The sequence below is a fragment of the Anolis sagrei genome, chromosome 4 (assembly GCF_037176765.1).
Source record: "Anolis sagrei isolate rAnoSag1 chromosome 4, rAnoSag1.mat, whole genome shotgun sequence".
Classification (NCBI taxonomy): Eukaryota; Metazoa; Chordata; class Lepidosauria; order Squamata; family Dactyloidae; genus Anolis; species Anolis sagrei.
The window spans coordinates 101,779,963-101,804,021 of NC_090024.1; the positions used below are offsets into that span (position 1 = coordinate 101,779,963).

At 40.7% G+C, this 24,059-nt stretch overlaps 1 protein-coding gene across 5 annotated transcripts in view; it reads right to left on the minus strand.

The window, feature by feature from the left end:
• TRIO (trio Rho guanine nucleotide exchange factor) overlaps positions 1-24,059 on the minus strand; it is a 373,539-nt gene that overhangs the window by 178,746 nt on the left and 170,734 nt on the right. For all 5 annotated transcript variants that reach the window (XM_060774659.2, XM_067467537.1, XM_067467536.1 and 2 more), the window contains exons 9-11: positions 16,841-17,071; positions 8,899-9,021; positions 6,329-6,520 (exon numbers count right to left, since the gene is read on the minus strand). In XM_060774659.2, the coding sequence (XP_060630642.2) occupies positions 6,329-6,520; positions 8,899-9,021; positions 16,841-17,071 (546 nt within the window). The remainder of the gene's footprint in view (positions 1-6,328; positions 6,521-8,898; positions 9,022-16,840; positions 17,072-24,059) is intronic.

Below are 24,059 nucleotides of genomic sequence, written 5' to 3' on the forward strand. Positions count from 1 at the left end.
TGGACCATCTACAAATGTCACTCTCAACTTCTGGAATGATTCCATCTGTGTTGCCTTTGAAAAATCCTACAAATCTCTTGGGAAGGCAGGCAGACAAATGTCAGCATGCTGGAAGAAGCAAACATTATCAGCATTGAAGCAATGATCCCCCGCCATCAAATCTCCTGGACTGGCCACATTGTCTGGATGCCCAGTCACCATCTCCCAAAGGAGTATTGTACTCCCAACTCAAGAATGGAAAATGGAATGTCGATGGATAGCAAAAGAGATGTAAAGATGGGCTTAAAGCTAACCTTAAAAACTGTGGCATAGACATTGAGAACTAGGAAGCTCTGACTCTTGAACGGTCTAACTGGAGGTCAGCTGAATCCAACAGTGCTGTGGTATTCAAAGGGGCATGGATGGGAGGGCAAAAGGGAGATATGTGTCAAGAGGAAGGCACAACAAACCAACCCAGGCCAGGACTGCCGTCTATCTGGAAACAAATGACTTTACTGTGGAAGAACATGCAGATCAAAAATAGGTCTCTACAGATAATTTTCCATAGATTTCTGCTGCTACACCCCTTTCTAAGACTACAAAACTGAAATCTCTTGGAAAATGCCTGCCAGTCTTCCTCCAACGCCTAGTTAGAACTCCGTTCTTCCAATTTTAGCAATAAAATGGAAGAAGGGATTTATCCTCAAGTCCAAGGAAGTAACCGGCCTTACACTCTCTAAAATAAAAGAGTTTTGAAACAACTACTTGGACATTAGTTTCAAAAGCAACTAAGGGCTGTGATGTGCTAAGCACCATGGAAATATGTTCAGACATGACCTCTTTTGAATCCATACTTGAGATACCTATTCCCTCACATCCGAAGAGGGATTGACTGCTTCCTTGCATTTGGCCCTGCTTTGCAAACATCTGGCCCTGCTCTCCTTCCAATTTCATTTCATCCAAGGAAAGGGAGTCATTTCCATGCACACGTGTATGGCCGACAGTCAGAAAGTTATGAATACAGACATATACACAGACATTACTCAAAGCACCTTTTGAAGAGCAGCAAAGAAAAGCACTAAATTTGCATGACTCAGCGGCTGGTGACGAGCCACACTCTAGAACTAGCCTAGCGCTTAGGCCATTAATTCTTGCACTGAGATTTCTATCTAAGCAACTGTTGCTGTAAACACACGCACACTTCATTTTTTTCAGCTGTGAAAATGACTCTCTCGCCCATCGCTGGCACAAGGGAGAGCCAAAGGCCTTGCAGAATGCTCAGTTCATGATCAATTTGAGTACCGCAGTGAATTTCCACCTCCCACTATTAAGGATGGGAGGACCTGATTACCACTAACACTCAAAGAAACGTATGTTGTCACAAGCCAAGAGCACTGAAAGGTGCTCTCTGAATTTGACTGTGAATTTGACTCTCTGAATTTGACTGTGGTCAATGTGGCTAAACTTATGTAACACTCCACACCGGACTATGACGAACATGCCATGTCACTACAAATAATTCAGCACAAATATATCCGCCAAACAATGAGAAAGATGCCAAGTGCTATTTTCTCCAAGTTCCAATCACTTTTATGCCAGTACAATTAGAAGCGAAAAGCCAAAGCTAGTGGTGAAAATACAACTATTCCATTTTTATATAGTGCTTTTAACAAGCATACAAAACAGATCACATACACTAGATGCAATATACACAGAGCCAGTATGGATGATGACAGGCTGCTTTCCAATGTACCACATGCAGGACTGGCCCAAGACATCAGAGCACAAATGGCAACCTCCTTTCGCATGACTCTACATATCTACCTATCTCCTTTATCACTTAGTCCTTAGTCAAAAATAGCCTAGGAAAATTGTACAAGTTGGAAACTCTTTCAGTGAGCTGGAGTCTGACGAATATGTTGGGATCTAAGATGATGCAACAAATGGCAGTTCAAAAATTGGATCTATGCAACTCACAGTGTACAGTATCAAAGCCAAAATCTGTTAGCTTGGCACAGGACAGAGACAGACAGGATTTCAATTTTTTTATGTCATGTCAGGAGCAATTTGAGAAACTGCAAGTCGCTTCTGGTGTGAGAGAATTTGCCGTCTGGAAGGACGCTGCCCAGGGGACACCCGGATGTTTTGATGCTTTTACCATCCTTGTGGGAGGCTTCTCTCATGTCCCTGCATGGGAGCTAGAGCTGACAGAGGGAGCTCATCTGCGCTCTCCCCAGATTCGAATCTGCAACCTGTCGGTCTTCAGTCCTGTCGGCATAAGGGTTTAACCCACTGCGTCACCTAGTAATGGATTTAAAATTTAATTGTCCGTATCTTACTTCCTGTTGTCACCAGTCCCAACATGTCCAAAAAGGAGCATTGCATGCTTGCATATACGTATATCCCTTTAGACCAGTAGTTCCCAAACTTTGATCCTCGAGGTGTTTAGGAGTTCAGCTTCCACAATTCCTAACAGCTGGAAAACTGATTGAGATTTCTGGGAGTTGAAGTCCTGGAGGACCAAAGGGGAACCACTGCTTCTCTAGACCATCTTAACTGACAATGAAATAATGCCTGAAACAAAAATGTCAGTCAGTGTCTGTTTCATCATGACTTTTCTTCTCTTATTTGATAATTAATATCTTCGCTTGGCGAGGAAGACAGTGAAGCTACAAAAGCTTACATGATGTATTTTTTTAAGACTTTATGCATAATTGGTCCACTATTTTGTTGATTAGCCAAATTATTTTGGCTCATGAGGTAGCCAACCCAGCATGTACCTCTTTCCATCTCTTCTGGTAAAAATGCAAGAATAAGAAGACAACCATTTGTTGTTCCATCATGACATATCAAATCTGCTGCATGATGACAGCCCCCACCCCTGTTTAAAAGCAGGGCCAGTCTTCATCAGAAGTTCAAAAGTTAATTTTTAGATTGATAACTCAAAAATCTCTCGGCCAGCCTGGGCAGCAAGTAGTTAAAAACAAAACAAAACTTTTCAAGGTCTGCTCCTGACCACATCTAAATCCCACTGCAGACAGCAAAGCAACTTGCATTGCTTTTTATCATATTCTCTTGACATGCATTAAAACACTTCCTTAATACATCATAGAAAGTTGCCATAATTGAGAGGAAGAAGGGATTTGGAAAGGAGAAGGGAAATGAGGTTGATGAGCATCTGGAAAAAGCTAAGCAACTTTCCAATATGTCTATATGCACTTCCCAAGTTTATGAATCATATTTAGTAGTATCCTCCTTTTAATCCTGTACCCATTACTCTGGCCCGGCCCAGTTTTATTGTGTCTTAGTGTATTATTTATTGCTTGTTGTTTATATTGCTTTAATTGTTTTTAATTTGCCTTAGGTTTTGTATTGTTGTATCGTGTGTTGAGGCCTTGGCCTTTGTAAGCCGCATCAAGTCCTTCGGGAGATGCTAGCGGGGTACAAATAAAGTTTAATAATAATAATAATAATAATCAAATATAATCTCCAGCCATATTAAAGGTGCATTCAAGTGGCAACACTATAAACTTTGATTGATGAACCTTCTTGTTGGGATTTTACACAGTTGGTGATCTTAATTGTTGCATAAGACCTTTGAATCAATACCTTCCTACTGGAATTAGCTGCAAGTAATACCCCAAAGGAGCCCCCGGTGGCACAGCAGGTTAAACCGCTGAGCTGCTGAACTTGCTGACCAAAAGGTCAGCTGCTTCAATCCTGGGAGCAGGGAGAGCCCCCACTGTTAGCCCCAGCTTCTGCTAACCTAGCAGTTCCAAAACATGCAAATGTGATCAATAGGTACCATGTCAACAGACAACGGCAACTCTTTGGCTTAGAAATGGAGATGAGCACAATCCGAAAGAGTCAGACACAAATAGATGTAATGTCAAGGGGAAACCTTTACCTTTAATACCCCAAAAGCCACCTATGCCTACCTGAATCTAATCATGGTGAACCGCAGTTAATACTTGAATGGGAAATTGCCAATGAATTGGGCTATATTTCAGAGGAAGGAACTGGCAAAAACCACAGTTGAGTACTTCTGGCTTAAGAAAAATCTAGGAAATTCATGGGGTTGCCAAAAGTTGATAGTCGAAGCTACACACACATACAATTTTAGGCATATATAATTTTAAGTGCTCCTGTGAGTTTGGGAATATGCAATCTGCAATTTTAATGATGTGCTTTTATGTAAGATTGTTCGCTGTAGCAATGAGTGGGGTCAAAAAAAGCCAATCAATGAAATGTTCTCATCTCTTCATGTGCACCAATTTGTTCACACAGTCAGCTATGAATTAAGCCTATTGTAAATAATCTGCAAGAGGAGACAAAGGAAGTATATGCTATGTGAATGCCAAAAACATTGGGTGAGTGGCTTCCTTAATTAACTGTGCTTTTTAAAAAGTAAATAAGTTATTTACTTTTTATTAAAAACATTCATCCCATGGAATTCTATGCAAGATGCACACTCACTGTGGACTACGGATAGTCCAGATGCAGAAGAAATGCCCTGCTGAACACTAGATGCTCGGTAGCAAACATGGCTTCTATTTGCAATAAGAAGGAGAAATCTTTTTTTCTCTTTGACATCCCTCCTCATGTACCCTTTGGAGCAGATATTTTAGCTTTACAAACTACTGCCAGAGGAAGAGAGAGGGAGAAATTCCCAGAACTATTGAGAATGTCTCACAGTTATGGATCAGAATCCTGGATTAAAGAGAGCTCCAGTCAAATTCAGTATAGCCATTCTTATTATTATAATGCCCTGTTCTAATGATTGTGCATAGTTGAATTGCCAATTTATGTACGCTAGTTAAAAATCCCACTTTTTCTTCACAACTGTTCGAAAGGAAGACCCCAAGAGCATTGGAAGAGACCTCATGGGCCATCCAGTCCAACCCCCTGCCAAGAAGCAGAAAAAGCATATTCAAAACACCCCCAACAGATGGCCATCCAACCTCTGCTTAAAAGCCTCCAAAAAAAGGAGCCTCCACCACATTGTGGGCAGAGAGTTCCACTGCTGAACAGTTCTCACAGTCAGGAAGTTCTTCTTAAGTTTGGCTGGAATCTCCTTTCCTGTAATTAGAAGCAATTGTTCCGCATCCTAGTCTCCAGAGCAGCAGAAAACAAGCTTGCTCCCTCTTCCCTATGACTTCCCCTTACATATTTGTACATAGCCATCATGCCTTCTCTCAGTCTTCTTTTCTGCAGGCTTCAATTGTGCAAAGGCCCTCCCAGCCACCGCCAACGCCTTGAGTCAGCACTGATTCAAGGAGGACACCCAAGCTGCGGACCTGTGATTTTAGGGGGAGTGCAACCCCGTCAAGCACAGGTTGCCACCCTATACCCCGATCCGGCCTACGATTGATCTGGAGGATCTCTGTCTTGTCAAGATTTATCCTCAGCTTATTCGTCCTCATCCAGACCGTCACAGCAGTCAGGCACTCGTCCAGCACCCGAGAGGCTTCCTTGGAATTAGGTGGAAAGGAGTAGAAGAGTTGGGTGTCATCCGCATAGAGATGGCACCGAAATTCAAAACTCATGTAGATGTTAAAAAGAATGGAACCTTGTGGGACCCCACAGATCAAAGGCCAGGGGTCCGAGCAGGTGTCCCCCAGCTTCACCATCTGGGAACGACCCTCCAGGAAGGACCAGAGCCACGACAGAGCCGTGCCCCCTGAGACTCATCCTGGAGAGCCGGCCCAGAAGGACATCATGGTCCATGGTATCGAAAGCCGCTGAGATGTCTAAGAGAACCAGCAGGGTCACACTCCTCCTGTCCAGCTCCCTGCGGAGGTCATCCACCGAGGCGACCAACGCCGTCTCGGTGCCATGACCAGGCCTAAACCCAGACTGTGACTGATCTAGGAAATCAGTGTCCTCTAGGAATCCCTGGTAAATATGATTTAAGCCTGGGGTGAGCATTAGGGTTTGATATCCTAGGACATCTGCCAGAGCCTCAGTACCCTGACTGAGATCATTAGAAATGCCACGTGCAACCCTTGATTTTTTGATTCGGTGTACCAACACCTTGAGCAACACCAAGCATATGGAATCTGGCCCCAATTTAATTTCTGACAGTACCTTGACATAATATCACTTTGGGGCACTGTCTGCAGGGAATTAAAAAGTTGGTTAGACCCAGCTAGCTACTATAGCTTGAAGCCCTGCTATCAAAACCCAACTGAGGAGATGACCCACTGGTGGCTACTCTACCAAATGCTTGCTCAAACCTAGAAGCGGTCTTCTTCAAGTCAGTCTGAAAGTGAGGTAAAAGATCTGGTGAGCCAACTCATCCTCAGAACTATGACTGACATTTTCCCTTTGTGGTTTGTTGGTTACTTACCTCTTTAACATGGGTGTGAAAAGACACAGACATGTCCAGGAGGATCTTGCGCTGCTCGACACGCCGAACAAAATCTTGAATCCGGTCTTCCAACTGATGGGCTGCTTGATAAATTTCTTCAGGGTCGCACTCTCCTGTCTGAGCCAGCTGTTCTGCTGCTTCTAGCAACTTGTCTGCATTGGTATAAGTGTTCTGTGGAAAAAGCACGAGAGGGGGGTGCTGAGTCCAAAAAGATCTATCTGTAAATGTGTAGATGTACGACTGCTGCACAAGACACCAACAGAGAACATTTTCAGGGCATACAATGAGTCACGGAAGCTTGCCATTTTGTCAAACGTTCACATAACTAACTTGGTTCAATCATTCATTTGGCAATTACCAAATTGCATAGTAGATTAATTCTGAACATCTACAATCATTGCTATCACTCTTAGTCAAACAGTTCCTTCGTACCAATATATTAGTAAAGGAGTGAGGAATTTCAGCATCTAAGCCTGAATTTCATGTATATATTCAGTTCTGCATTCTGGTACAGAGGTTACTGTATCCCAATCAAATTTGGATTTTATCAGAATACTGATATTGTTTGGATAATAAAAAAGCAAAACATACCAGCTTAAGCCTCTTATTTCATAGAATCATAGAGTTGGAAGAGACCTCATGGACCATCCAGTCCAACCCCCTGCCAAGAAGCAGGAAAATTGCATTCAAAGCACTTCCGACAGGTAGCCATCTAGCCTCTGTTTAAAAGCCTCCAAAGGAGTCTCCACCACGGTCTGGGGCAGTGAGTTCCACTGCTGAACAGCTCTCACAGTCAGGAAGTTCTTCCTAATGTTCAAGTGGCATCTCCTTTTCTGTAGTTGGAAGTCATTTTTCCACATTCTAGTCTCCAGGGCAGCAGAAAACAAGCTTGCTCCTTCCTCCCTATGACTTCCTCTCACATATTTATGCATGGCCCTCATAATAATAATAATAATAATAATAATAATAATAATAATAATAATAAATTTATTTATATATCGCTCTATCTCCCCAAGGGGGACTCAGAGCAGTTTCCAAGTAACATCACCAAAACATACAAAGTAAATAGCATGACATAAAATTAACAAAACTATATAAGCATAAAATTATCACAATAACATATATATATATTAAAAATAATCCTGCCTGTTCAGAACAATTAAAAAGGCCGGGCCGAGGCTAGTGCAAACTCAAAATATGAGGGGACTGGGAATTAAGTATAGTGCTATAACATGCTAATGGAAATAGCAGGTACGGGTCTATGGCTGCTCATTTCCAGGGCCTATTAGAGGGATGACCGGGGTAATAGGTAGGGAGTATAAGGCTATATTCAACAATGTTTGGGGCTGGGCTAGAACTGGTCATGCTCAAAGGCTTGTTGAAACCACCAGGACTTCAAGCTCTTACGAAAGGAGGGGAGGGATGGGGCCTGTCTTATTTCCCTGGGGAGGGGGTTCCAGAGGCGGGGAGCCACCAACAAGAAGGCCCTCTCTCTCACCCCCACCAACCATACTTGTGACGGTGGTGGGAGTGAAAGAAGGCCCTCCCTGGAAGGTCTTAAGTGTTCACACCGGTCCATAGAAGGAGATGTGATTGCGAAGAGAGGCGGGGCCCAAACCATCTCCTCTCTGTCTTCTCTTCTGCAGGCTGAACATGCCCAGCCCTTTAAGTTACTCCTCATAGGGCTTGTTCTCCAGACCCTTGATCATTTTAGTCATCATCCTCTGGACACATTCCAGCTTGTCAACGTCTCCCTTAAATCGTGGTGCCAATAATTGGACACAGTGTGATTCCAGGTGTAGCCTGACCAAGGCAGAATAGAGGGGTAGCATGACTTCCCTGGATCTAGACACTATACTCCTTTTTATGCAAGCCAAAAGCCCATTGGCTATTTTAGCCGCCACATGACATTGTTCACTCATGTTTAACTTGTTGTCCACGAGGGACTCCAAGGTCTTTTTCATATTCTTCCTACCAATCCTGTTCCTGAGTATTCCTTCTTTCCCAAGTCCAATATCATCATAAGATATGTTCCAAATGTTTGGAACCTTGGACATATATTATTTCCTGGGGTTCCAACATCTAGCGAGATCTCTTAGGGTCCTGATAAAAATGGTATGTTCTAGGGCTTTTACAAAGGTATCAAAACAATAATTCGAGTATTGTGTTGGGGAGGGAAGAAGCTCAGCAACATTTGGGTAAGTGGCTAATTGGAAAGTATTCTCTGGCTCTGAATTTCATCAGAAATGGTCTTGGAAGAGAACTCAGGATGTGTGTAATGTTTGCCTTTTACTGGAAGCAAGAACCGCAAGCTGCTGAGATCCATATTTTGAACCAAGCAATTTCACATTTCAGCAACAAAACTGGGAAGCCTCTTTTCAGTCACATTTCTGAAGCAAAATAACCAGGAAATTATCTAACTACATGCTGTAGCCAAATTTATGTTGGTCAAAATTTTAGTCCATTCTGTTTTAAAACAAGATTCTTAATAGCAATGTTTTACATCCTAAATGACAACCACCTAAAGTAATGCCAAGGATGTTTCTTACTTGTGCCACTTCCTCAAAGTCCTCATGGCGTTTCTGCAGAGCTCTTGCTCGATGTAAGGACTTCCCAACCCCTGTGTGTTTGCTAAGGAAGGCTTCACCGTGGTTTTCAATCCAGTCCAGCACCTGCAAAAGAACATTAACAAGAAATAAACCCAACTGTATGCTTCTAATGCATTGTAAATGGTTTCTCCTACGCTTTATAAACATTTCAATTTATTCAGATGTCTTCTTGTCAATATTAAAAAAAAGATATTGAACATCAGCTGCAAAAAGAACAACTAAATAAAAATGCAAGGAGGTCTATCTATTGCAAATATTTCCATTTCAAATTAATTCTGGCTGAGGTCCAACTAGGCCTGGCTCAGCTCTCGGGCAGAATAAGGCAGCACAAAAATTAGCCATTGCCTGGAGGCCACAGTGATCTGCTCTCATGGCACTGATGGTTTTCAAAAAGCTTGTTGAGTGCCACACAGACCTTGGGACCATTTCTTCTGCCAGATTTTGCACAGCCATTGAGAATTTTCACCACTGAACATGGTGAATTAATATCCAATAACAGCTGACCACAATAAAATGTCAGTGGCAGAGGAGCAATCTAATGTTGTTTCTTGGACATTGGACCTCATACAAAGGGAAGAGATGATTCCCAAAGTGTTCACAAGCCAAGGAAACTAAATGCTTTCTATGGGTCAATGTGGTACTTGCGTGTTTTGCAAACATAAGGGTTATCCTAAGGAATCAGAGCAAAATTTCATCTACCACAACCATCTTTCTCTCACATACACATTTACATAGTAATGAACTATGGAAAATCTAATAAAATAGGCCATGAAAACAATGATCCTCTGCTAGCGTCTCCTGCCTTCCCCAAGAAACTAGTGTTTAGAGCTAAACTGCTTTGAAACAATTACAGTCCAGTTCCATATAATGGTGACCTATCATTAAAAGATTTGTTCTCCACAGGTATGTCTAATCCCTTTTTAGAAATATTCATACCAATGGCCATCATAACATTTTATAGCCACACATTCAGCAAGATAAATGTGTATTATTGACTTCCCCCAGACTGGCTTGAAGAAACTGCAGATCAGTTTAATTGTCAGAATTCCTAATACTATTTCAAAGGGGCAAGATTTATATTTGCCTTCTGAAAAGCAGAAAAAGATATCATAATCCATCAAAGTTTCTTCTAACCTAAAAAGTGTCAATACACTAGAAGAAAAGTTATGCTGGGGTGTAACCAATTTGTGAAGCTTGTTGTCTACCTTTGCAGCCCAAAAGACAGTTGCATCTGTCAAGTAGGAAATTTATGTACCGTTTTTGCGGGGAGGTTAATTTACGATGCCATAAAAATCTCCAGCAGGCATGCAAAGAATGAGGAAGCACTTCATCAGTGTCACAAATGGACAGTGAAGCGACAGCTCCCCGGTACCCTCATGAAGCTGAAATGTTAAATAGCCTCTGTCTATATATGTTGTGTGTCTATGGCATGTTTGCCATGTATATGTACATTGTAATCTGCCCCGAGTCCCCTGCCAGGTGAGAAGGGCAGAATATAAATACTATTTTATATTATATATAAAATAATAATCTGTGAACAGGAGGAGCAACAGTGAAAGATATATTCTAATGAGAAGATACCATACTTATGATCCTCACTGTCTTTCCATGATGTATCACCAAGTATCCTTTGGATTATATTAGGAGGTTACACAGAACTAAAAGGTCTCACCTGCATCCCATTTGAGTCAAGAACATGCCCTGGAGTTTTCTGAAAATAGACAACTTTTCCAGGCAAGTGCCCCCTGGCAGATATGTTCATGTAGAAAAGACTTCCCAGAGGCATAATGTACTGAAATACATTTTTTTTCCTTTTTGAGAAGCTGACCCTACATTCTTACCATTAATTTGCAAATTTCTAATTTTATCATCTGACAAGGACTCTGCTTTCAATTCACATTAGATCCAAAGGTTTTCATTAATCAGAATCTACTCAATAACTGAACATTCAGGGTTCTGAAGCCAAGGTACACATTACCATACAATTGTAAGTAAGGCGGTAACAAAAGCAAGCTGTTCTCTATTCCACAAATTCTCTACAGATGCATCATTCTGGCAAGCACTAGAGAGCAACTGAAATGCAATTCCTTAAAAGTGTAGTTTAATTCAAGCCTGTCCAAGTAATATTTTGAGGAACTATGTACTGTACGTAAGCCAAGATTCATCTTGGAATCCACAAACACTCACTCATCAGACCTTCCACTTCTGCTTATATTAGTCAGAGATATTATACAGCCGTAAGGCAAACATTGGTTCTATACATCCTCCTTCAGCCAAAGACCCAAAGCACCAGCCAGACATTCTCATAGCTTTTTTGAATTAGAGGAAAGGAAAACTCAGCTGCTCTATGCAGAAGGGGGAGCTTCTCTTGGTTTGTAAAGGTCTTCAAATGTTTCATGGATTGCTGGCTATTGGATGTAGCTTACCAGGAGGCCTCAAAAAGTCCACTGTAAGTGTGTAAACTATTTACATGGAGTCCTCTCTTGGGAGCAATTCTTCCAGGCCTTTAATCATGGTTAAGGTTTACATCAGCTTTGGACTTGCACTGGTTCCTTTTTACCCAAAACTAACTAATCAAACTAGGATTGTGAAGAGACTGGGAATGCTTTGCCAGCACACTGGCCCAAGGTTCTCCCACGTGTCCTTGTTGCTTCAGAGGAAACAGATGTCATTGTCGGAAGCCGGTATGTCCTTGCTATGAACATTTCCAGCAGCTTGCTTCATCAATATTGGCACTTTCATTTCCTTTCCCCACACCACATTAGGGCTGTCCAACATTTTGATAGTTAGAAGCCAAATTACTGTACATTGTAAACAAAAGTAGTGGAGAGCAGAAGCTCTTACTACAAAATTAAGTAAGTTGATGACATACAAAATAGGGTTAATTATTCCCTACTTTGGTTTTAATGGAGCATCCAAACTGTAGCTGAAAAGTAGAACTTCAGATATGAATGATCTATCTGTAAGAACTCTTGCATCAATGATACAGCTAACATGTTGTTATGATACATTAATGTTTTTACCAGGCATTGATACATTAGGAGATTTCCGTCTTAATTATCTACATCAGATTTGGGGTCTTCCAGATAAGACTGATGTGTACAACACAGTAGAAAGAATGCAGTTTGACAACACTTTAACTGCAATTGCCCAATGTTATGGAATTCTGCATTAATTCTACAGTGTAGAAACACCCTTGGACAGCAAGTCTCACTATTTCCAGATGATACTCCCAATCCCAGGAAAGGATGAGTAGAGTTTCAGCCTAAAAGCTTCTGAAGGACCACATAGTCCTGCTCATTCTAAGAAACTGAACACACAATACATTGTAGTTCATGGGTGCTTGGAACAAATGGTAGGTATGAAGCTTCCTTACATCATACCCAACCATAGGTTCATCTAGTCCAATGGGTTTCAACTGTTTTGACCCACAATTCCCAGAAATCCCAGCCAGTTTACCAGCTGTTAGAATTTCTGGGAGTTGAAAGCCAAAACATCTGGGGACCCACAGGTTGAGAACCACTGATCTAGTCTAAATGATGTCTACTCTGGCCCATAGAAATTCTCCATGTTCTCAAGCAGAAGTCTTTTCCAACCCTTCTCCTAAGATTCCCTTTGACCAATAGAGTGAGAATACAGTGAGACAAAAATAAAAAATCATACTTCATACCACCTTTAATCTCATTTTTTTAAAAATCTCCTGCTACGCCGTTCTATATTACTGCTACGCCTTTCTATATTAGCAGGTTTGGTGAGCAAGGATTAAACCAGGGGTCAAACTAAGGCCCGGGGGCCAAATATGGCCCTCCAAGGTCATTTAACCGGCCCTTGCTCAGGGTCAACCTAAGTCTGAAACAACTTGAAAGCACACAACAACAACAATCCTATCTCATCAGCCAAAAGCAGGTCCACACTTTTCATTGAAATACTAATAAGTTTATATTTGTTAAAATTGTTCTTCATTTTAATGATTGTATGTTTTTAAGTGTTTTTTTGCACTACAAATAAGATATGTGCACTGTGCATAGAATTCAAATTATGTTTTCTTCAAATTATAATCCAGCCCTCCAACAGTTTGAGGGACTGTGACCTGGCCCTCTGTTTAAAAAGTCTGATGACCCCTGGATTAAACAAACGGTATCAATGTAATTGCCTTAACATTTATTTGGATTGCAACAAGAATGGCTACTTCTGTTTACTCAGGTCATATTGCATCTTCAATATATATTTCTTCCAACTGACAGGTCTAATCCAAATAAATCACAATAAGGCTATTTACGCAGAAGAGAAATGGTGGCAGAAAGGGACAAAGTGTTAACACAGATGACACTTTCGCCCAAACAACAGTGACACAAACAACCACATCGCTATGGGATGCGTGCATTCCTCAGCTCAGTTTCTGATGGATTCATGGAACCACCATAATTCATCAGACAATCACTGATCCAGACGACAGGCAGCCACAACCTCCAACGAAGTGAAATGTGAGGATCAAACAATATGACAGCAGTGCCACTTTGAAAATTACACCTGTCAAGGGTTGGTTTTTTTTTTTTTGACAAAATAAAACTAATATGCACAATACCAATATGAAACACAGATATGAATGAGGAAAGAAGTTCTAGTCAATGAACATCTACACCAGAAGCTTAAGGGACAAAGTGATAGTTTCTAAATGATTAGTTAGTTGGCAATACGCACAGGTTGCGTCTGGATGTGATTATCACATCCAGACGCAACCTGTGTGTACTGCCAACTAACTTAATCATTTAGAAACTATCACTTTGTGCCAGACTGTGGACTGGCCCATGTAGGGGTTATCATTCACATGGGCCAATTGCCTTAACAGGGCTTCACCTACCAGGTGAAACAGCTAACCCAAGAAATGAAGCCCTCGAGATCATTTTTTCCTAAACCATGGGTTCTGACCCCAAATGCGGTAACTCAATGTTGGGATCCCAAAAACTGGCAACAGTAAATGTTTTCCAAATGTCACCTAGTGACTGTTTTAGACATTCACATTAATGTGTTGTGTAGTTTTTATAGTTGTCTCTGCAGAAGGTGCTTCAGCTATGCTTCATAAAAAGGAAAATCAGCCTGTTTAATAAGCTTTACAAATGCAGATTTGTTATCAGTAAATGCTTGATTTGTATACCTATTTTATATACCAATATACATGGAGTCATTTAAACATGTCTCAGGCCAAAAGGGATCCTGTGTGAAAAGGTTTAAGAAGCTCTGCTCTGGATGCTGCTGTGCTACAATTTCCATTATTGCACACTAACAGCTTTGTTTGCAAAGGCTGATGAGTGTCGCAGTCCACATCTGCCGACAACACCTCCACTCAAGAAATGAGCCAGGAAACACAAGTTTCTCTACAGATTCAGGCTCTAGTTTGTTACGTGTATAACAAAGTAAGAAAAGGAAATCATTTTCAAACCTGATTTTACTGTTGAGGTGCTAATGATTGTTATACTGATGTTTAATGATTTATGTTATAATTGTTTTTAATTGCCCTATATTTGTCTCGTGATGTTTTGCATTGATGTTGTTCACCGCTTTGAGTCACCTGAGGGCTGAGAAAAGTGGTATATAAATAAAGTAAATAAATAATAAATAAATAAATAAACCCTACGTTTAAATTCTGGTTTGTTAGGGAAATAAGAAACTACTAATTATTGTTTTTCTGTGATTTAGCTACTCCTGCTGAAAGAGGTCAGGTTGCTAACTGGAGCAAGTTACAGAGAGCGGTCAAACCCCAGTTTAAACAGGTCCACCGGCTTCCAATAAGTTTCTGGTCCAGTTCAAGGTGCAGGTTATCATCTGTAAAGCTCTACACCAGTGGTTCTCAAGCTGTGGGTCTCCAGATGTTTTGGCCTTCAACTCCCAGAAATCCTAACAGCTGGTAAACTGGCTGGGATTTCTGGAAGTTGTACGCCAAAACACCTGGGGACCCACGGCTTGAGAACCACTGCTCTAAACGGTTCAGGACCTGCCTATCCGCATGACTGCATCTTCCCCTATAAACCCATGCAATCTCTAAGAACTTCTGGGGAGGCACTTCTCTCGCTCCCACTCCTGTCTCAGGCACGGTTGGTGGGGACGAGAGAGAGGGCCTTCTCGGTGGTGGCCTCTCGGCTCTGAAACTCCCTCCCCAGGGAGATCAGGCTATCACCCTCCCTCCTATTCACGTTTTGTAAGGAATTAAAGACGTGGATGTTCCGTCTTGCATTTGATTAAACAATTCCCTTGACAGTTGGCCCTAATCCATAGCTTAAAATATTATGTCCCTGCAGTTTACTACTGCATTATTTAAAGTCATAATGCCCTTATTACAAGTGCTCTTATCCTTACGTTGCTACAAGATCTATGCACCTTATTGATTGCCTATTTTCTAACCTGTTGCACACCAGCCTGCCCTCCCACAACGTGATTTGAAGTTATGTCCCAGGTTTGCTTGAGGCACTGTCAGGCCATTATATGCTAATCAAGGTGGTCAGTTGAAACATTCACACCTAGCTCCAGCAGACAAGAGTCCTTTGTCTCACCCTGTTCATTTCACAGATATATAAACCCCTTTTTCCTAGTTCCAACAGACCTCACTACCTCTGAGGATGTTTCCATAGATGCAGGCAAAACGTCAGGAGAGAATGCCTCTAGACCATGGCCATATAGCCCAAAAAAACTACAACAACCCTATGTCCCAGGTTGTTGCTTAAGATGTTTGTTATTATTGTTATAATGTTGTTTTGTGTTATTGTTCTGTTTTGTATGCTACTAGCTGTCCCCTGCCACATGTTGCTGTGGCCCAGTCTGTGAATATATGTTTTGTGTGTGTATATATGTGTGTGTATATATATGTGTATATGTGGTTTTGCGCATGCATTGTAATATTTTTTTTATTTTTTAGCTTTTTAAGTCTCTTCTGCTGTGTTTTTTTCCAGAGTTTTTATGAGTGACGGTCACTTGTTGGCCTGATAGTGTATTGTGGTTTTTGAGTTATGTCAATCCCACAAACTAACATTACATTTTTATGCATGACTGGGCTTGGCCCTTTGTCAGCCATCCTGAGTCCCTTCGGGGACATAGAGGAGGGGTATAAAAATAAAGTTATTATAAGGAAAGTGGAATCAACTCAGCTAGCGGGCATGGTATATGGTTGTGAACCATATACTTGAACTGTCAGCAATTCTGTTCTTCTATTACATTGGAACACAGCACCTGGTAATTTTTTCTCTTTTTCTGTCCAAACAGTTCTAGTTGCCGTTGCTCCCCTTCTTCCTCTCTTATGCTCACAAATCATTTGCATCTCCTCTTTCCCTCTTCCTATGTTTTTGAATTAAATATAAAAGGTCAAGGAGCTGAAATCTTTTCCCTTTTTCTCTGATGCTCCCTTGTTTTCTTGTCCAACCTCAGGAACTAACTGGGCTGCTCTGCTATTGCCACATCTTGACCAAGAAACAATGGCCCTCATCAGCAAATGTTAGAGCCAAGGTTTCACTATTTCCCACACTTTTGGAACTCCTCAGCTACCATTTTCTTATCTGTGGTAATGATTTTCAGAAGAACAAAGAAAGATAGCTTGCAAAGTTTCCCCTCAATTTGAAATTTAACATTGGTTTTTGGCCTTGGCGTAAAGCTGGAACAAAAGAAAGTCAATAATGGCTTTAATCTTGTCTAGAGGTGTTTGTTTGGTTGCAAGGAGATCAAAGTGAATTGGCTACGAATGTCACTTTCCCTCCATTACTGCTCTTCGTCGTAGTAAAAGCTAACATAGAAGAAGACAGGGAAGGGATGGCATTGTTGTTATTCTTGTTTTAAAAAGGCTCTAAATGCATCTGTAATGCACTGTCACCTGAAACATTAGAAGCTATGAACTAACCTGTTGTACGTCCTGCTGAAAGACACAGAGCTGAAGTCGTTGATGTAGGCGGACCTTTCGATGCTGCCAGATGTTCTCCAGTTGCCTCTGGTGATGAAGCACCTCATGAATAACATCTAGGACATGGTGCACTGCCTTAGAGTAGTTAGCTGAAGCTGTTAGAGAGTCAGAGCTTCCAGGAGTCAAAGGCCGTTGAAGTTTGTCAAGTAATGACTTTCCATCTTGGCTCACCTGTTTAGTAAAATGATAAAAAAGTTGCTGGTTACAAAATGCAAATATCTACTATAAAAACTCTGTTTTTCCACCTCAAACTATGAACTAGTATATCATTACTCCACATATTAGAAAGCATGTTAGTACTTATTATGGCTGAAATTCAAAGAGCACTGTTTACTGAAGGATAGGCTGCAAACTACTGCTTTCAGTCACAATCAACTACATCAAATACTAGGGATTTGAGTGTAGAGATCCGTTAAGCTACAGAGCTTTAGGCACAGCTAGGAGAGAAGGCACAGGACTGTAGAGGTGACATGTACAACACCTGAAAGATCCCGGTCTCATGCAGAGCAAACAATATCTTAAATCAGAGTCTATATAAACAACGGGCATCTTCAAATATCCCAAACTGGTAAATGACTACAAATGTCTTCTGCAGCTATTCTTTTAAAATAAAAATTGAGAAGACTGTCATAATGGCCCAAGTAATGTGACTGTCAACCTACAATATTAAACTTATAAGCTATTTCATACACATCTTTTAAACTATACACACAATAAAAGTGAAAATATGTATGTGTCTGTGCATGTGGTTACGGTGTCCACTTACATAGACAAGCTCCTGCCTCCGCAAACAACTATAGCTCCCACTACTCGGGAGAAACCAAAGGCACTCCCTCCAATGACACTGCAGGTTATAGAGAGCACCGTGAACATATACAAAGGCCCTGCCAATGTCCTCCACAAACACAATACTGCTCACCACCCAAGTAAAGGCTTTCATACTGGAACAATTTCATCCTAGATTCTATGTGTTTCCTTCACCACAAGCATCCCAGTGTTTCTCACTCTCTCCATTTGTGCGGAATTTGCATGACCCCGCTCATTGCTTCTCCCTTAAACCTTTGCTATTATTTTCTATAGCACACAACAAACAGAGGAATTGATCAGCAACTGATCAAGTTGAGCTCTTCCAGTTGAATCGCCAGTAGAAGGACCATAGGTTTGGGGAGAATTCACCATGATTTATAGGAGTTGTGGGTACTGGGATGTATAGTTCATGGGCAATCAAAGAGCACTCCACCAATAATTGTTTTAAATGTTTTAATTAATGCTTTATGTATTGTTTTAATCAATGCTTTATGTATTTTAATTGTTGTTGTATTATTGTAATTGTTTATGTAGTGGCATTGACTCGCTGCCAATGTAAGCCATCCTGAGTCCCCCTTTGGGGGTAGAAAAGAGGCAGGGTAGAAATACCGGAAATAAATAATAAAATAAACAATGGACCTGGAACTAACTTGGCACACAGAAGCCCTATGACCAAAATAATAATAATACTGGAGGTCTTTGGAGAGATGTATAGGAGTTGTAGTTCATGCAGAGCACATTATGAACCCAAACAATGATGGATCTGGACCAAATCTGGCATGCATACCTGATATGCCCAAATTTGAATACTGGTGGGTTCTGAGGGGAATTAGCCTGGACATTTTAGAGTTGTAAGTACTGGGATTTATAGCTCAGCTGAAATTAGTGAGCACTCTGAACTCCACCAAAGATGGAATTGAATCAAACGTGACCAGCAAAAAATACTGGAGGTCTTTGGGAAAAATTCACCTTGAGTTGTAGTTCACCTACAGCCAGAGAGCACTGTGAACCCAAACACTGATGTATCTAGACCAAACTTGGCACACATATCTGATATGCCAAAAATTGATTACTGGAGGGGTTCGGGGAAGTTACCTTTCTTTCTTGTAGTTCACCCATAACCAGAGAAACTGAGACCTCCACTGATGATGGACCTGGACCAAATTTGGCACACAGAACCCCCATGACTAACTCAACCTACTGTAGAGGGTTAAGGGGACTAACTCACCATAGTAGGAATTGTAGTTTACCCTACAGCCAGAGAGCACACTAATCCCATTGATGATGCATCTAAAGTAAACTTGCCCAACATAACAAATGCATCAATTTAAGTACTGATGGAGTTTTTCGGGGTTAAACTGGCATGATGTGAGATTTACATGCCACAACGTTATGCATTTTGTACAATGTAAAAATTGACTTTTTCAAATAACCAGGGCAACACAGGGTATCCAAGCTAGTAAATTATAAAACTGTGAATACATGTTTAAACATTTGATACATGAATTTTGTTGGACAATCACAGATGAATATAGTAGCATACACTCAGCCCCCCATATCCACAGATTCTGTTCCATGGCTTGGAAATGTTTTTTTTTTAATTAAAAAAAATCAAAAATAGCAAACTTTGATTTTGACATTTTATATAAGAAATACAATTTTATCACACTATTATATATAATGGGACTTATATGGTAATGGTATCAATGGAGGTCCTGGAACCAAACTCCAGTGGATAACAAGGAACCAATGAGGTTTAGTTATAATTACACTAAATTACATAGGCTAAGGAACCAAAGGTGCTAAGAGTGCTGCACTGCATTATCATGGAAAAGTGCCATCAATGGCAAATAAACTGAACTTGCCAGTTATTATCTGTCATTTGATAGTTACGCATCAGGCCAAGTATTGCAATCATACCACTGTGTCCCAGCTGTCATGATATCACTGAACATGAATATTAAAATATACTGCCTAAAAAAGGTCTCCAGATGGTCATACGCCTCTGGCTGATTTCAGCAACAATTAGACCTAATAGGACTATTATCAGCCGGACGCATTCCAGCTTGAAGCAATGTTTTCCTTTCCTTCTGATGCCGCAACACCTATTAGAACCAAAATCTGTTAGTCTCCAACTATGTGAAGATACTCATCAGGCATTCTGTGTGAATTGGACCTGAGACACACTTGAGGGAGATGGATGACTGCCAAGCACCAAGATTTCTTTCTGAATTCTGAAGTAACAAAGGAATCAAATCCACCCTAAAGTGATTTGACTTAAGTGTATCAGCATTTAGCTTGACTGCACTGAATGCATATTGCCTAAAAACTCAGTTTTACCAAGTTGAGCTCTTCCAGTTGATTCGCCAGTAGAAAGACCATAGGACCCTGTAACTCTGCCCATCTTTCTTCAAAGGACAACCAAATATCAAACATGGCAGTGGTGGCAGCAGTCATTTTTCACTCAGGAATCAAACCAATGCTTCAGTGAACACAATTATAGTTTAGTCAAGTTTTATCAAACAAGAGAAAAATTGTGGTTCCCTTAATCTTCATAGTTCCTATTAATGTTTGTAGAAATGTAATTCTAATTTATTTCCCACTGCACGCCAAGGAATGCAACTGACTCTGTATCATGATTGTACACATTTGTCTCCCTTCATTTTGAAGCACATACTAGGAGAATGAGGGCTGCTTCCAACAAGATGTTGCTATAATAGGGAATTCATTTTTTAAGGAGGGGAAAAATTCTATCATGTTAACATTAACAAAAGAGCCCGACCAATTCGCTCTTTATACTACAAGAGAATATATGTTCGGTGGCTAGATAATATCACTAGGAGTTGATTCAGTTCAAATATTTGGTATATTCCATTTTGAAAAACCACATTAAGAGCCAGATTCTTCAATACAAAAAGACATAATGGTGGTAGACTGTAACATAGCAGTCTTCCCAATAAGGTATTATTTTTGGAATTAGGAAACATCCAAATACCATCACTCCCATCTACATCCTTCAAGAGATGTCTTATATTGAACTACGGATCACAAGGTTGGTTTCTGCAATTTATTTTTTAAAAAATAAAATAATTTTAACATTGATGCAAAATCAATCTTGGCAAAGATTCTACAACAAGCAGTTAAATGTAATACTCTGTCTGCACATTTCTTTTTGAGATTTACTGCACCAGCAGTTGTCTAAGAGGCCAAAGAGAAGGAAGGCTTTTAAGATGGTGAAGAAGCTTACAGGTGCGCCCCCGGTGGCATAGCGGGCTAAACCACTGAGCTACTGAACATGCTGACCAAAAGGTCAGCGGTTCGAATCCGGGGAGCAGGGCAAGCTCCCACTATTATTCCCAGCTTCTGCCAACCTAGGAGTTTCAAAACATGCAAATGTGAGTAGATCAATAGGTACCACTCCAATGAGAAGGTAACGGCACTCCATGCTGTCATCCTGGCCACATGACCTTGGAGGCTTCTACAGAAAAACTCCAGCTCTTCAGCATAGAAATGGAGGTGAGTGCCACCCCCCAGAATCAGACACGACTAGACTTAATGTCAAGGGGAAACCTTTACCTTACAAGGTGGAGAATACTCTATTTTCCCTTCCCTTTAGAGCACAGAGCAGTAACTTATTTACAATTTCAATTTCTTCCTTCTCCTTCCCATATCCTCCCACCATTAAGCAGCGGCCCCTTTGGGTACTTGACAACCTGCTGGGAGGGAGGAGTTTTGGGCAGAGTACAAAGGACTAAGACAAAGCTTTCCAAACATTTCATATTGATGACGTAATTTTTAGGCTTCTATCTTTTCTGGCACAGTAATACAGTCTTACTAGCAAACCGGAAGTTAAATCAACCCCTTTAAGGAGATATAGATACAGTGTTCACTCGCTACTTTGCAGTTTGCTTTACATGGACTCGCTGTTTCGCGGATTAAAAAAAAGTAAAATATTTACATTACAATGGGCCTCAGAAAGGGAGTCTGGTTTGCGGCCCCTCGCATCCTGACGCTTTTTTTTGCTCATTCCTTAATATATAAATACTATATAAATGTAAATAATGTATAAATATTACAATCAATGTAATATTTAATGTATAAATATTACAATTAATATAGCATACCTACTTTGTGGATTTTCAATTATTGCAGCTGGTCCTGGAACGTAAGTCCCGCAATAAGTGAGGGAACACTGTACATATTAGGCTTGTGTGTGGATCCATTTTAGCCAATTTCCTTTGGCCGATTTAGCTTGGTCGGATGGGCGTAACGGCAAGGGCCATCATTTTTTTTGTCTGGTACGGGACCACGTGACAGCCGATCATGGCAGCTGTGTCTGTTTGCTTAACCCCATTGCTGAAACCCATGCTCTCTTGAAGGAAAGAAAGGAAAGGGTCCCAGAAAGGAATCCTTAATCCCGTTGCTGAAACCGAGACTCCCTTGAAGGGAAGAGAGGAAAGATCGCAGGAACAGAAAGGGGAGCCTCATAAGTTCCCCACTGCTGCCAATGGGCAGATCTAGCCGTATTTTTTGACTCTGGAACGAAAATGGCTATCAAGCTACCCACCCATTTTCGGGAGGTGCACAAAAACGGATATGGGACCGACCGGAATCCGACCAACAGAAACAAATCGAGGTTCCACCGAAAGGAACAAGTGTAATAAATACTTAAATTATAAGAATGAAATATATCAGGAGACAATGAATGAAAAAATAATAAACTACATTTCCAAGGTTTTGGGAAGGGGAAAATACGAATGCACCATACTAATTGGCACCTTTGCTGTGTAAAAATAAATGCAAATCGGTATTGCTTATTTCACATACATTTGGAGGTTTCTCGTTACATTTGTGCGGTACACCTATTACACACTGCAGCCGACATACTGATATATTGCAACACACCATTTGGAAAGCTCTGGATTAAGGAGTAGCTCTACCTTTCCATCGAATACCTCACTAACAGGATGTCACCCCTTCCTCCTCCCAATCTTGTTATAATAGTGCTACATTTTATAATTGCTAATATATATATTTACAGATGAAACAGATATCTTGTGTATTTTAACTACCAGTAGTTAAAAAGATTACACACTCCACATGCAGATTTGCAATGTTTAGAAATGTTTACTTTGGGATAAAGTGGGAGTTTTATCAAAGCTGTGGCTGTCAAACACATAAGTATTATTTTGAAATGTTCAGAGCATTTTTGCAACGCGTGAATGTTCACTCATGTCATACATGCTGGCTCAGCGACTAATTTGTACTGACCACATGGGCTGAAGAACCAACACCACTAGTTTGGCCTGCTTAGATAATTGCAGACAAGCACAGATCAAAGCAGAGAGCTCTTTAACTCTCTCTTGCCAAGGGTGAGAAGAACAGCTTGGGCAAAACCCTTCCTTGAAGCACTGTCATATTGCCCAGAAACAGATTTAGACCAAATCTTAAAATGGAAAATAAAGGAGAAGAAAGGAATCGTGGGATTTATATATAGGAAAATAGTAGAATCATAGAATAATAGAGGAGACCACATGGGCCATCTAGTCCAACCCCCTGCAATGCAGGAAAAGCACAATCAAAGTACCCGCGACAAACGGTCATCGAGCTTCTGTTTAAAAGTTTCCAAAGAAGGAAAGACAAAACAATTTGAAATGTATACTGACTGAGGTATGAAAACAGGAATTTAAAAGTACTGAGAAGGGCATTGAACACTGGATAAATTCAATTGAAAAAGGAAAAAGAAATTCAAGAAACTGAATCAGACCATCTTCATAATCAATCAAATAAAATAAAATAAAAGTTAAAACAGAGATATAATTGGGTTGTTGTAGGTTTTTTCGGGCTATATGGCCATGGTCTAGAGGCATTCTCTCTTGACATTTCGCCTGCATCTATGGCAAGCATCCTCAGAGGTAGTGAGGATCCTCAGTACCTCTGAGGATGTTTGCCATAGATGCAGGCGGAATGTCAGGAGAGAATGCCTCTAGACCATGGCCATATAGCCCGAAAAAACCTACAACCCAGTAATTCCGGCCATGAAAGCCTTTGACAATACAGAGATATAATTGTTCCCAAAGGGAGGGGTGTGAAAGTGAAAAAAGGATATATATAAGTCGGGGATAAGAACAGAATTAGAAAGGATAAGAAAATAGGCTATACCAGAATGGTATGAGAATTTATGGGGAGGAAAATCTTATAGTCTTTTTTCCTTATTATTTCTATAACATAATTATGAAACAATATGATCTCTTATGCAACCTAATATTTATAAAAACAGGGGAAAGCACTGACACATTCAGGACCAGTCCTCTGTCTCATGGCTTGTACACCAAAGTGAGTAACTGAGGAG